Source organism: Urocampus carinirostris, chromosome 2, assembly GCF_059441175.1.
Source record: "Urocampus carinirostris isolate Australia breed hairy pipefish chromosome 2, RoL_Ucar_1.0, whole genome shotgun sequence".
NCBI classification, from domain to species: domain Eukaryota; kingdom Metazoa; phylum Chordata; class Actinopteri; order Syngnathiformes; family Syngnathidae; genus Urocampus; species Urocampus carinirostris.
The window spans coordinates 50073119-50088968 of NC_142350.1; the positions used below are offsets into that span (position 1 = coordinate 50073119).

At 38.0% G+C, this 15850-nt stretch overlaps 1 protein-coding gene across 1 annotated transcript; it reads right to left on the bottom strand.

The window, feature by feature from the left end:
* Positions 1-428: 428 nt before the first annotated feature.
* Positions 429-4314, bottom strand: cdc42ep5 (CDC42 effector protein (Rho GTPase binding) 5). The gene is made up of 2 exons (XM_088326964.1): positions 4149-4314; positions 429-2983 (listed from the first exon to the last, which is right to left on the bottom strand). Exon 2 carries the CDS (start codon positions 2979-2981, stop codon positions 2142-2144), a length of 840 nt encoding a protein of 279 aa, XP_088183090.1. The 5' UTR covers positions 2982-2983; positions 4149-4314; the 3' UTR covers positions 429-2141.
* Positions 4315-15850: the final 11536 nt, after the last annotated feature.

Below are 15850 nucleotides of genomic sequence, written 5' to 3' on the forward strand. Positions count from 1 at the left end.
CTACCAGTTTGCAATTCTAAAATGTTTTTTTTTATGACGGTAACATAGTCACGTTATTATCAGTTTGCAATTAGTTGAAAAAAAATATTGAAAGTAGCTTTAAAATGGTATCCTTCAAGCACTAAAAACTCTATCATGTGTAAGGGCATTGAATAATATACATATAGATTCTGTGCCAGTTTAAAAAAAAATCGAGAATTATGAAGTTGAAGAAACTGACCATGTCACTGATGTCTCATGCCAGTTAAAATCACAATGGCTTATCAGAGGAGGCCCATCTAACATTTAGACATGTTTAAATTCAATTTGAGCCATTGTATAAATTATAATTAAGCAAATGTTATTGCTATCTCAGTATTTATTTTTTGTGGTCCACGAAAGAATTCAGGCAAACACATTTTCCTTTGAAAAATGACCAATCCATGAACTTGATTTGGTTCACAAAGCTTTAATGCAAAAATAAAATTCATACACACAAAAACTAAACATTTTAAAAACACAGACCTAATATGATATGTTCTGAGCAAGACAGGACACATGAAAACTGGAGCTTTTGTGTACTTAAAATCCCAAATTTTGTTTTTGTTTCACTGTAAACCATAAGACATTAAATGCCGGCAAGTTCAATGGATGAAAAAAAAAAATCAGCCTTTCCATTTTTGCAGCATGATAAAAGGGAAAACTCTAAAAATACAAAGAACAAGATATTTGAATATTTCAGCATTCGTCCCATTTTTCCAGCCCATATAGGAAAAAAGCTTGGTAGTGTAAAAACATGCACTTAAACTGTTCTGCAATTAAATCAAAAAAGATCTCAGAGAAACTCACATTGTTCAGACGTGGAATGTTCACAAAATCTGCACTGACGACGTTCTAAAAGAATAACAGACAAAAACATGCAAGGGTAGAAATTCCCAAAAACATTTGACCAATTTAAAGCGCTTAAAAGCATTAAAGGCACATTTGGTAAAAGATGAATAAAACGAATAAAAAGGCCTCCAGGTGAATTGGGGAACAAGTGCTGCTTTTTCACTGCAGAAAAACAAATGCTGCTCGTAGTTAAATGAGTCTTTGGCGTATCTGTTACCGTTGGAGACAAAGTCTTTTTCCAGCAAAGGAACATCGTCATCACTGAATAGCTTTCAGGGAAAAATATCAAGTTTCATGGTATCTGCATGACCACAATTTATAGAACATCTCAGAAAATGAGAATATTGTGATAGAGTCCTATATTTTCTGTAATGCAACAATTGCCATAAAATCTGGATTATCAACTGAAATATTGTACAGTATTCTAAGGTTTTAGACTGACAGCTTACTAGTATGCTTTTTCATGATATTGTAAAAGTTTGAGTGTTTGCCATAACTGTCACAGTATTTATAATGAGATAATCGTGTAAAATAATCCATGGCTCTGAAATTAAAATCAATATTTGACTTCTGTGGTGGTCAATGGCATATATAAAATTAACCTTTGACTTCTACAAAATTGTCTCAGAATCCTTTGATTCAGTTCTTAATTTATTTTAATTTAATTCAAAAGAGTCATTCAATCTGGGTTCATTACTATTTAATGCAATATGACACGCTTTTTTTTTTAATATTAGTATTTCTGATTATGGCTTACGGCCTACTAGTTTAACTTTTAAGTTTTTACGATATCTCAGTAGATTTGTTAAGAATCCAGAATGGAATGTAATTTTTTCTTTTAATTGCATTACAGACAAAAAACTCACAATGCTGTCATTTTCTGAGACAGTCCTGACTATAAGCCATAATGAGCAATATAAAAATAATAAAATGCTCGTAATATTTCAGTTGAATCGTAATTAATCCAGAATGTAAGACAGTTTAATTTTAGCGTAATAGAATATAGTGAATTTATCAGAATCTTATTCTCTAAAGATGTGGCGTACTGGGTGAACCTGATATGTACTTAAAACCATGACAGCCTTTGGTAGCTTTCCTTAAAAATGTTGGAAATTTTAATACTAATCTGTAAATACTTGCGACAAAAGTTCACGACATCCCAATTGTGACTCAATCAAGATTGTAGTGCATTATTGGTTTATCTCAAAATATAACCAAAATCCCAATATCACCGTGAGTGATGAATAATCCAGATTTGCCATTAACCGGACCTATAATCCAATCTCATCATCAAACTCGTCTTCAAAGGTATATCCTCTCCCCGTGGCCTCTTCTTCGGAGTCCGTCTCTGAGTGGCTGCTTCCGACCCTCCTCCGGTCTAGCACGCTTTCGTAATCTGAGCTCTGAGATGAAGCCGGGCTTGGAGGAAGATCTTTGTGGCCGGAGAATTCCGTTCCAACCCTCGTCGGACTCGTCAGGTCCTCCTCCTGGAAGTCAAATCTTTGACTTTCTTCCTCCTCGGAGGCCTGGCGGATGATCTCCTCCCTCTTGTCGCTGAATCTCACTTTAGGTCGCAATCCTTTGGACTTGATCCCATCTGGTATTCTCCCGTCGACCATCTGGTTCTCATCCAGGTTCTTCCCGTTTAGCTCCACCTGCTTGTTCTTGACAGACATCTCCTTTATTGGTTTGTTTTCGACTGGGGATGTCACGCTTTTGGGAGAGAAGTTGTCCGATTGATCGGAATCCAGTCCCAAGCCATCCATCACGCCGAGTACGTCCCCGAGCATTGAAGGACCCAAGTCTAGATCCAAATCCAAGGTGAAAGATGACATAGACTCGGAGTACTCGTGCTCATTGTTATGTAAGCTCCCTGCAGGCTCTTCATAAAGATTGTTGTGGTTTTCAGTTTTTGGATAGTCCACGGGTGAAGACCCAGGACTCCCCAAATCAGAGCTCGGGGGACTCGGACCCAGCGTGGAAAGGAACGAAGTGTCCCCGAAAGCGTCACCTCCCCTGCCAATGTGCATGGTGTGCCGGAAGTCGCCTAAAGGGGCCGAGATCATCGTAGGGTCCAAACGGGAGCCACGGGTTGATTTGTGCAGCGGCATACCTGCAAAAAGAAAAGGGACATCGAATATGACACAAATGCCCGAAAAAAAGTGAAAGGAGCTCTAAGATAAGACAAGAGAGATACGGTAGTGGGATAAAACACTCTCGATTGAAAAGCAAACAATGTTGCACAACGCAGTAGGTGGCTAGAGAGGGTTTTGATGACGAAAGCCATGCTGAGGCTTGTACTTGGAACACATGAGGTGCATATTTGTGTCTGCCCTCAGGGGTTGCGTGTGGATGAAAATGAGACTATAGACGGGAATTTAAATTGCAAGCTTTTAAGAAATGCTACGTTAACATATTAAAAAGGAACTCAAATAAGAAAATTGGTGCTAGATATTCCTTAAAATCTGATATTTGCTATTAAGCTTTGAGTTTATTTTTTTCTTTTTAAATAAGAGATACACTGTGTCCCATGAGGAAACCACATGTGAATTATGCCGAATGGAAGTTTATGATTAACTTACTTTACTTTTCTTAATAAATAACACAAAACATAACAACTGCTAGATTATCAAGAAATTAGCAATCTACTGTTTTTATTTTCACATCGTTTTTACATAAAACAGTTGCAGTGCCTGCAGTAACGCTGCCAGATGCAAGTTATTGATTCACTGACTTTACTTTTCTTAAGAGTACAAATGGAACAACAGACAAAATAACCGGCTACTAGATTATCCTTAAAACTCGATATCCACTGTTAAGGTTTACAACTTAATATTTAAAGATAAAATAGATAAAATGTTGACTTTGCCAAATGCAAGTTATTGATTTACTTACTCTGGATGTCTTAAAAATACCAATGACAAATCACTAAAAATAACCACCGACTACTAGATTATCATTAAATCTCGAAATGTACTGCTTTTGTTTGGAAATTATATATATGTATAGATTTCTAATAAAAATGGATACAGTGCATGACATAAAATATTAACTTTGCCAAATAAAAGTTATTGATGTACTTTATTTTTTTCTCTCAAAAATACAAATTAAAAAAAAAACCACAAAATAGCCACCGTTTTAAAAATAATAATTTCGGATTCGAAATAAAAATGAAAGTAGCATTGCTAAAGACATTTTAAGCTAGCAGCCGCAACACTGCTCCCCAAATCAACACGCGAGTCCCCCCGAAAGCACGTGAAGTTTTTCATCAAACTTACTTTTTTTCCCTATTCTTTGCTGTTTGCTTCACCTTCTCTCGTCCGTATATCCGACTTTCTTTAACATCTGGATATTTATTTCCCCTCTCTCGCCTTTCGACACTTTTTCCCTTCGTTCTTCTTTTTTCTATGCCGTCGTTTTTTTTCTCTTCCTTCTCCAAAGGGATGGGCGCTAGCCGAGGAAGTGACGCGAAGTGGGGAGTTGGAACTCCACTTTTACCCCACGAAAACTTTCACAATTGCCACATCGAAAAGCTTTTTAAGGCCAACGTTGTAAATCAAACAGGTGAGTATTCCTCACGTTTTTTTAATACTTCGATCTGAGGCGGAGGTACCAAAACTGCGGCCTGCGGGCCAGATCAGACCCGCCAAGGGTTTGAATCCAGCCCACCGTGAGAGAAGCGCAAGAGAAAAAAATGGAGCTGTAATCCATTTGATGTGGCCAAAAGCTAGGCGCCACCCACAAGGCACCTATTGCCGTAGTTCCCAATTCTCATTTTTTTCTCTTTCACTCTCTTTCACTCTATCTCTCTCTGTCTCTCTGTCTCTCTCTCTCTCTCTCTCTCTCTCTCTCTCTCTCTCTCTCTCTCTCTCTCTCTCACACTCTTTTTGTGCTCCCCTTTTCCTCAATTCTCTTTTTTTCCTCTCTTTCGCTCTATTTCTCTTCCCCGATTGCTCTCTCTCTTACACTTTTTTTGCTCTCATTTTTCTCAATTCCCTCTCTTTCTCTTCTTCCTCTCTCTCTATCACTTCTTTATTTTCCTTTCATTCTTACTTTTTTCTCCTTCTCCATTTTGCCCTCTTTCTCTCTTTCTCTCTCTCTTTTCCTTTTCTCTCTTATTCTCTAAACGTCTTTCTCTATCTGACACGCTCTTTTTTTCTTCTCCCCTTCTTCTCCGATAAGCAAATAGTTGCTTTGCATGGCTGACGCTGCTATCGATGTGTGAATGGGTAAGTGTGAAGCTCACTGTGAAGCACTTGGGGAGGTCTTCAGTGACTTGAAAAGCGCTATATAAATGCAGACCATTTACAATTAACAATTTACTTTACTTAATCCCTCTCTTTTACTCTCTCTCTTGTCGTGTCGCTTTCTATTATGTTTTTCTTTCTTTCTTTTTGCTCTCTTTCTCTCGCTCTACCTCTCTCTCTCACTTTGTGTCTATTCCTCTCTCTAATGTCTTTCTCTCATTCTCTCTGTCTTTCTCTCTGACTTTTTCTTCATCTCTCTCTCTCTCTTTTGCTTTCTTTCTTTCTTTCTTTCTTTCCTTCTTTCCTTCTTTCCGGTTCACTCTTTCTCATTCTCTTTTTTGTCTAATTCATTGTTTTCCTCTTCATCTCTCTCTTTCTCTCTCTGTCTCTATCCATCCCTCTAGATTTCTTTCTCTCTGACTCTCTTTTTCTTCCCCTTTTCCTCCTCTCTCCCCCCCTATTTTCTCTTTCTTCTCTCACTTTCTCTTTTCTGTTTTCCTTCCTTCCTTCTTTCCTTCCTTCCTTCCTTCCAAATATGATAATAACCGTCATAAACCTGTCATTTTGCTCAAATAGTACGGATCTGGCTACTTGGGGGAGACTTTACACCACTGGTTATCCTTTAGTGGCTTTTGTGCTTTGGAATGAGAAGCGGTTGGCTTTGACAGTTTATGTGGTTTTGACTTGAAATAAACTGAAATTCACCACATTTGCAAAAAAAAAAAAAAAAAAAAAGGAATCACTGGCTGAAATTGTTTTTGGACAATAAATTGACACTGCGGAAACTTGCAGCAGATTTTTGCTTCCTTACACAAGCATAGTGATGGACACAGCTGCTTCTCCTCAAGTGACTCCCCAATGTATTATGACAATTCAATTTACCGGTACCTGTTCTTTGTTATCGTTTAAACCTTACAAAAGAAGTGGGTTATATAACGCTTTTAAAACCTGAAGGACTCAATCAAAATTGTGATCTCCGAAGAATAAAAATTGGTTATATTGTCTTCAGTTCCAGCAGTCCTTGGCCTGGACATAGCGCATATTTTCGTTAACGCAACTGCAAGCTGCATTAACAAATAGCATCTCTTTGGTGGTTAGCTTTACCTTAGCCACTAGCATCACCTTAGCAGTTAATGCCAAATAATTTAGCAGCTAATGCTAGTGTCATAAACACAAACTACTGATGCCAGTATTGTGGTTTAGTCCGCTAGCCACCAATGTCAGATTTGTGAAATTACTGCCTAATGTTTAATCATACCATTTTTCATAAAATGTTCAGTATTTAAATTGAACCCTGTTTGAAAAGTTTCCAAATATGTTGTATTTTTGTCTTTTTAGTAACACGCGATGAAAACGGTAAGAAATGTGCTAGATGGTCACCCCAGTGACTGCATTTACAAATGGCATCACTTTGGTGGTTAGCATTTGTTGAACGCTAGCGTCACTTTATCAGATAGATAGATAGATAGATAGATAGATAGATAGATAGATAGATAGATACTTTATTCATCCCCGTAGGGAAATTCACACTTCCAGCAGTCTACCCAGTTAATACAAATTGCAAATCCAAATAACAGCTTTGGTGGCTAGTTTTGCTTTAGCCATTAGCATTACTTTGGCAATTAATGCCAAATAATTTTGCGGCTAATGGCAGTGCCACAAATGCAAACTACTAATGCTAGGATTGTGGATAGGGTCAATAGTCGCTAATGCTAGTCTCTATGCATTTGGACTTTATGTATAATCATGTAAATTTTGATAATTTATTTATTTGATTTTAATCCTGTTCTGAAAGTACACGTATTTCCAAATATGTTGTTTTTTCTTTTTTAATAATGTATGAAAGAAAAATGGTTAGAAATGTGCTTAAAAGTTAGCCCTATAACTCCATTGACTAATAGCATTACTTTAACAGATTATACTAATGAATTTAGCAGGTGATTGTAGTGTCACAAATACAAACTACTAAAGTTAGCATTGTGGCTCCAGCCAATAGCCACTAACGCCAGTATTTTTGCAATTGTGTAAAAGGCAGCATTGTAGACCTGCATGCTAGACATTAATCTAAACTACTAAGCTAGCATTTTAGACATGGCTGCTAGCCACTTATGTCAGTCTCTTTTCATTTTGGCTTAATGGTCATAATCATGTATGTCTTGATAAATAATTTTCACTGTTAATTTAAACCCTTTTTGAAAATAGACAATTTCCAAAAATGTCAGCACATGAAAGGATAATATTTTGGAATGTGCTGTAAGTCACCCCAATGTTTGCATTAACAAATAGCCTCTCTTTGGTGGTTAGCTTCGCTATAGCCGCTAGCAACACTTCAGCAGTAAATGCTAATCAATTCAGCAGCTAATGTTAGTGTCACAAACCACAAATGCTAGCCTTTTATGTGTCCGCTTGTCGCTAACGCTAGTGTCTTTCCATTCTTGCTCAACGTTTTATTCTGCAAATTTTGATTTCAAAAATTGGTCTATTTAATTTAAACTCTGTTCTGAAAGAAGATATGCTTTGAAATGTGTTTCTTTTTTTCTTTTTACTAAAACATGAAAGGAAAATGGTGAGGAATGTGCCAAACAGTCACCCCAATGACCGCATTAACAAAAAGTGACAAAATTTCCTTGTATTGTCATTCTGTGTAACAATGTACACAGAACGAAATGTCGATTGCACCTGACCCGTTGTAGCGAGCCGATGCAGCCGCAGCCAACAGAGGGCGCCGCCGACCACTTTTTAAGTCTTAGGAATGACTGGGCCGGGGCGCGAACCACCGACCTCCCAGTCTCAAAGCGGGCGCCTTACCATCTAGGATATGTCCACTTGATGTTGCCAAAGTCAAGTGCCTCTATTATGCTGTATTTTTATTTCTTTCTCTCTCTAACTCTCTCTCTTCCTCCCCTTTTCTCTCACTCTCTATCTCTCTCCCTTTCAATCTGTCTCTCTTTTTCTCTTTCTTTGTTCCTCTTTGTCTCGTTCTCTCTCTGTGTTTGTTTTTACTTCTTATTGTTCTGTTTTCCTTTTTTCCTTTTCTCTCTTTCTCTTGGTTCTCCCTTTTCCTTCTCTTGTCTCTCCTCTTTCTATTTCTCCTTGGATTTATTTTTCTCTCTCTTTCGTTCTTTCCCTCACTATTTCTCTTTTTATCTCTTTTGTTTCTCAGATTCTCTCTCTCTCTCTTTCTCTCTCTCGCTCTCTTTCTTTTTCCCACCCTCTCTCCTTTTCTCTCCCTCTCTTTCTCATATTTCTTTCTCTTTTTCCTTTGTAATCTACTAGTCCGGCCCCCGAGAGAAGTTTTGTTCTATCGTGTGGCCCCCGAGTTAAAATGAGTTTGACACCCCTGGTATACAAGTATGGCATTTTTCGCCACTGCAAGACAGACTGCTCACTTATGAAGTAAACACAACCAGATGGAGAGCTAGCATGTTTCGCTATATTATGTTTAGCAAACCCCATTCACGTTGTCCTGCTATTTTCTTGCTTTTTTTCTCTTGGGGTCGCACTGGGTTGGATCGAGCCTATAAACACAGAGCCAGATGCCCGGCTACAAGCTGGACTAGTCACCCGACACCGCATTTAAAATATATGGTTTCATTTTGTTTTCAAATCTCTGGGGATGCTAAAAAATGCAAGGCATTTGAGTATGAACTCATTGCCATTTTTTTTTTCAACACAGCAGTCAGCCAACAGCAACTGTTATTTAACATGTAGAAAAGTGCCAATTAGTTTGCAGGGAGAATAGTTAACATATCATCAGTCATAGATCGTAAAAATACCGACTATGGCTCAATGCTCTTTGAAAAAACTACCCATTGAATATTTAGAAATGGCAAAAAATGTTCACAAGTTAGGCTAGATGTATGGAATTGATCTCATCCCGCTTCCTTCCGACAGGCAACGACAACAAAAAAGTAACAATGGTTGTGGCTGACTCATTGTTTTGGAAAGGTAATGGTCAACATATTTAGGTGATGAGGTCAGAAGTTGCCAACAATGGGAAGAAATTACTGATTGAAGGCGGATGTCGTGTACTGTCCGCATATCCGTTGAAGAAAAACCTTTTTGCGGTTCGTCTTTCAAGGATAAGAAAACAGCAAAGAACAGCAGATTTAATGAAACGTATTATCCCTTTACAAACTATTTATGCCAAGAATAAAAATATCACCAGGGTGGATGATGGAATGAGGGAATAGAGTGCAGGAAATGAGTCTCCTTTCGGTAACTCACACATGCTAACACACACGCACGTATCCTTTTTGGAAACGATCACCATGAGAACATCTCAGTGATTATATTTCCGTCTCAATTTTTTTCCACTTTTTTTCTTCTCAAATAGTCTTCACCCGTTTCAGCGTATGACTGGAATGTTGGTCCGTTCCAAATGGTTGCAACAGATGATGTGGTCATTGACGTCTTAAACTCCTCCATTACTCAATGAGTTGAAATAGAAGGGAACAAAATGTGGAGTTGAGAAGAGAAATATACAGGGAAATTAAATCAAGTAAAAATACTGTTAAATGCTAGCTCATACGTAAAAAAGGTAAAACAAAACAAAAATGTGAACGATGCAGGGTCAAAAATACTTCACTGCCTGTCCATTCGATTCCTAGCACAGCTCCCGCCATCTTCCCCGCTTGCCTTTCACTCTGCTAGTGTTACTTGTGGCATAGCGGCGGAGTCTGTGGAGGCTCCGGTGTTCTACGGTGAGGGTATGTTATCATGGAAACCCAAAAGTGCCATACACTCTATTGTTTTCTCTTTAAACAGACTTTTATGAGTTTTAGATATGTCACCTCACTTTTATTTCTTGGCGCTTCTAATGCTATAAAATAAGCAAAGTTTTCTTTAGGCTGTCTTTGCAGATAACTTGATAAGTTCATAACCGATGACAGAACAAATCCATCCATCCATTATCTGCACCGCTTATCCTTAGTAGGGGGGGCTGGAGCCCATCCCAGCCATCTTTGGGCAGTGGACACCCTGAACTCGTTGCCAGTCAGTCGCAGGGCACACAGGGACAGACAACACACTCGCTCAGTCACGTCTAGGGACAATTTGGACCGGCCAATTAACCTGACATGTATGTTTTTGGAATGTGGCAGGAAACCGTAGTGCCAGTCGGAAACCCACACAGACACGGGGAGAACATGCAAACTCCACATGGGGAGGCTGCGTTAGCTGGTCTTGAACCCAGAACCTCCACACTGTGGGGCCGGGCACTAACCACCCAACGGCCATGCCGCCAGAATGAAACCATTCCGGAAATTTTAAGGGCGTGTCCAGGTTTCTATTTTATGGTAATATACGAAATTAACGTAGCAGGGAGGAGCTACACGTCACGCTATGAGGCTTTTAGGGTACTGCATTATAAGGAATTAGTTGAAATTGTAACCAACTGATTTTCCCAGCATGTTACTTTGAATGGAGGCATTGAAAAGGGGGTTGGCTCCCAAGGTATTCTTCTAGATAATAGGTGTCAAACTCACGGTCCGTGGGTCACATCCATCCCGGTGGACAATTCTATCCGGCCCGTGACAGCATTTTATATAAATTTACTACAATGGCCCCGCTATATGAAACTCGAATAACTCTCAAACTACAGATCCCATAATGCATGCTTCAGCTGAAGCCACAAGACTTCTTGAAAATGTTCCCGCATTAATTGAGTTAGCTGTAGCCTGACGAGTGAGGCCACCTTTAAACTATCGACTGACAAACAACACGTTGGCTAGATGGAAAACAAGACTCACAAGTGCATTCATCGTGTCTTTAGTGTCAGGAAGCGGAGACGTGACGCAAGGGGACGAACTTCTATCATGATGTAACGGAAGGCTAAACGGAGAAAAGCAGGGTGACGTTTCTGTTGCTGTGGATTACGCGGATGCTAAAGCGTCACAATGGCCGGGCAAAAAGTTGATTTGGAAAACAGAGCCGAGGAGAGGCTGTGTATTTGTTAACTACCATTGCCGATAAACCCGTGTGTCTTCTTTTTGTAGCTAATTTGGCCATGGATAAATAATTTCATGTGAAACAACACTACAAGACAAAACATCAGAGTGAGCTGAAAAACCTGAATGCAGAGCAGAAGATTCAGAAAGTTGAAGAGTTAAAGGTGAATATGAATATCCAGCAGTTATTTTTCACCACAGCAAAATCCCAAAGAGAAAAGCAAAAATTTTTATTATATTCCCATCAGGGTTGGGTAGGGTTACTTTAACTTGATTACTTTCAATTACTTTTGGATTACTCCAATACCAAATATGCAAATGAAAGACAAAAGAAACTAAATATGAAAAAAATGACTACATTTTGTGCAGGCTTGGGGAGTAACGGAATACATGGAACGGCAAAAATGATGTTGGCAAGCTGTTTGGATATATTTTCATTTTGTTTCTGTCGCATTTTATGTTAGTTTTGCTGGAGATCAAAGAGATCAAAGCCAGGAGAGAAAGCTTACTTTATGTTGTGAGTCATAATTTCATTCATATTTAGTTTATTTTGTCTTTTTTTTAGCATATTTGGTATTGGAGTAATCCAAAAGTGATTGAAAGTAATCAAGTTAAAGTAACCCTTCCCAACGCTGATTCCTATACTTTTAATATTTTGAATTTATATAGTTCCAACAGAGGATATTTTTATGAAATGCAAGGTATTTTAAATTATTTAATGTTTAAGTTTGTTTATTCTGAAACAGTATTCCTGTCTGTTTTGAATTAATATTTATGTTAAATGCACGCCTTTTTGGGGAAAAGCATCATCACCAAAACCCCCTCTCGCCATCACATCACCCTGTCCTTCAGCAACTCCCCTGGCTCCCAATCTACCATAGAATCAATTACAAAATCCTGCTCTACTCCTACATGGCCATTCATAACCTTTCCCCTCCCGACCTCTCTGACCTCCTTCACACTGCCACGCCATCCCGCACCCTCAGATCATCTTCCTCCCTCCATCTCACTATGGCCCCTGCCCGCCTCAGCTCCATGAGGAGCAGAGCTTTCAGCCGCTCTGCCCCCCAGCTCTGTAACTCATTGCCGCCTGACCTCCAAAATTCTGCGACCCTGTCCACTTCTAAATCCAGACTCAAAACTCACCTCTTCAGACTTCCCTTTTCTTGACCATCTGCCTCACATGCCGCCCCTTTTTATTCTAATGTGTTTTATTGGCTATTTATTACTTGCTTGTTTTACTCTTTGTTTATTGTTGTGTCCTACTTATATGTACAGTGACCTTGGATGTCCTAAAAGGCGCTTTGAAATACCATGTATTATTATTACTATTAATATTATAAATGTTATTGATATTTCCTTTTTTTTCATATTTTGAATTCGTATAGTTTTTATGGAGAGCAAAGTTATTTAATGTTTAAGTTTGTTCATTCTGGAATAATACACGTGTGCGTTTTCAATTCAGATTTATATAAAAAAATAAAGTTTTAGTGAATTCTATAAGTATTTCTTCTGTTCCGCCCACAACCATAGGTGTGGTTTGAGTTTTGTCCCTCTGTGCAATTGACTTTAACACCCCTGATCTAGATGGTTGATTTAACATATAGTAACAGTAATGACTCAGGTGATTTCTTAGACTTTATATGAAAAGAAAACAGCCAGTCAATCATAGACGATGCGAGAATTTGGTTAAAGCCCATTCTCTGACAGGGAACTTAAGTCTTAAACAATCTACCATACAAGTGCCTCAAACGCACTGTAGAACCGTTTTGACACAAAACATTGTACAAGCGTTTGAATCACATGAACGTTGTTTGTGATACAAAAATGGCCGACCTAAATCGGTAGCCACGGGCTGTGGTCCACCTCATGTTCTGATTGGCTGAAAACGAGCGCGGTCGAATGGATGAATTCTGCCGGATTGCTATGTCCAGAGACTGAATAAGGAACTGGATGTTCTGCAATGGAAGCCCGTCAGCTGTTGTGGCTGCGGGGAGAATCAATTGTATGTGGCAAATGGGATGGCGCTAACTTATGTACGGCATAAAGAGGATAGAACATGCCCCTTATGTCACATGTTCTGTGTCCAGCTGCAGGATGTAAACATGGCAGAATTGTACACGTCCTCAGTCGGGGTTACATCAAGGTGAGCTGGACTGGAGCACATCCCTAGATTACTTTGAGATGTATATTGTTGTAATATTGAAATACTGTAATCCACTGCCTTTTTTTAGTTGTGATTGTATAATTTCTTCATTTATAAATTCTTCATTCATCCTGTCATACTTATGTAACTTCAGTTGTGTTTCATTTCGTAGCCAAAAGTGGCTTTTAGGGCCATTGTGAGGTTATCACCCAAATTATTTGAACAGAATACTCAATGAAAAACAGTCAACATCAATTTCAGCTCGTGACGAGTTGCGATCAACTCAAATTCTGAATTTCCTATGGTTAACAGGGGTGGGCGATATTGGAATTTATGGTATCGATCCGATCCAAGTAAATACAGGGTAGTATCGTTCGATTCTGATCCGATACCGATACTTTTTGCTTGGAAATCTCAGGATTATTGAATAATTGAACCCCTCTCCCTTGAGTTAGTTTACGATTACAATAAAAATAGCCACAAATTGTCTTTTTTTTAATTAAATTACAACAACACAAACTTTACTGTATACAAAAATAAGTATTAATATTTTTTACAACTGTTTCAAAATCAAGAGAGTCAAAAAAAAAAGCAACAATGCAACAAAAATATTAACATGATTATGTCAACATGACAACTACACCTTCCAATGCACAATATTTTGAAAATGAAGTCAGAAAGTGAAAATATTAGTGTAAATAATACAATACAAACACCTTTAAAGGTATAGAAAAAATAAAATACTTATTCTACAACAGTTTTAAAGCAAAAGTCAAGAGAGTCAAGACAACAAAAGCAGCAACGTTTCAAAAACAGAAATACTGTAAAACAATGTCAACAAGAAGTCTAAACTACCATATTTTCCAGACTATAAGGCTCACCCTAAACCCTCAAATTTGCATTGTGCCTTTATAGAGCCAGTAATACAGTAAATATATGGCAATGCATAATTACAACAAAATGCTTCACCATTTATGAACCATCAAGCATAAAAGCCTGGCATTGACGGTCTCATCGTTGCCAGGCATTCTACTTTGGCGAGGTCATGGTTTGTTGAAAAGCACCAGAGAGCCACTAGCTTACCCATTCACACACACTCACACACCGATAGCGGCATCAGTCATGCAAGGCCTACCTGCTTATCGGGGGGCATTAGTGGTTCAGTGTCTTGCCCAAGGACACCTCGACGTTTAATCCGGAGGAGCCGGGATTCAAACCTGCAACCTCTCAGTCCAAAGACTAGTGCTCTACCTCCTGAGCTTGAAAGCAGATGTTTATCAATTTTGGTCATATTTATCAGGTGTGCCTTGTCATGAAATGTAGCTAAAAACACTTGCAGAGCCCTAAAGTACAACTATGTATTTTTTTTACAAAAATAAGTTGTTATTTTGCAGCCTATAGGTCAAATACATACACACACGCACACACGCAAATCGGGACTCATAAAGTAGTTTAGATCGATTCATTTTAGTCGTGAAACCAGATTCCCTTAGACTTATGTCCAAGGATATACAATTTTTATTTTCTTTTTTATTTTAGTTCAATGGGCCCTTAAATATGAAAAATAAATCTTTCACAAGGCAGTATTTTGAAGGTATATACAGTATCTTAGTTGTACCTTTTGCAAGAATATATATTTGTATAATAATTATAAAAAATGTATCTTCACGGGTTCATTTTAGAACCTAGCCCCGTGATAAACGATGGCTCACTTTGTTACAACACAGTGGAATGACTTTCTTTTAGAAAACCAAATTTGGCCCCACCTCACCAAGACCCTAGCTAAAAAAAAAAAAGAGTTTGAGACCTCTGTTTTAGTGTTAAGCTCTAAGAAAATGTATGATGGATTTATAATCCCCTTCTGGACCGTCACCCTTTTCTTTACATTTGTGAAATTCAACAGCCATTGTCTGTAGCTCATTTATGCCCAGAATATTCGGTAAAAAAAAAAAATTGAAAAACGTTGTTAATATATTTTTCATCCTTTATTTTGAGATCCTGTTTTCCTGCTTCCGGAATCAAACGAACACACGAAAGATAAAAAAGATGATTTACAACAATACATAAAACAAAAATAAGTATTTGTACTTTTAAACTTACATGTAAGTAAGTACAAACTTGTAAATGTACAAATTGTACATTTCAATGTACAGTAATCATCACAGGGACTTTGTTATATCTAACTATTTGCCCTATAATATATGATTTTTTCGGTTTGAACAATTTTATTGACACTATTAACAGCAAATAAACAATGTGAGGTTTGAACAATTTTTTCCGACATTTTCAACAGCAATTAAACACACAATTTCATTATATCATATCCCAACAATATGAGTTTTTATCGACACTTTTAACAACAATTAAATACATTCACAATTTCATTATATCATATTCTAACAATATGAGGTTTGAACAATTTTTATGGACACTTTTAACAGCAGTTAACCAATGTGTAAAGGGCAATACTATTGTGCAAGGGCATAGCTCTGTCTTCTCAAGTGGAATTCCATCCCACCCTCCCAAGCATCCTCCTCCAGTCCTCTGCCCGGGATGCTGTTATTTTTTATCTTAAATTGACTCTGGAAAAGTATAATGATAAATCTATCCATTAAAGTCTATAGTGTTTGTCCTCATTA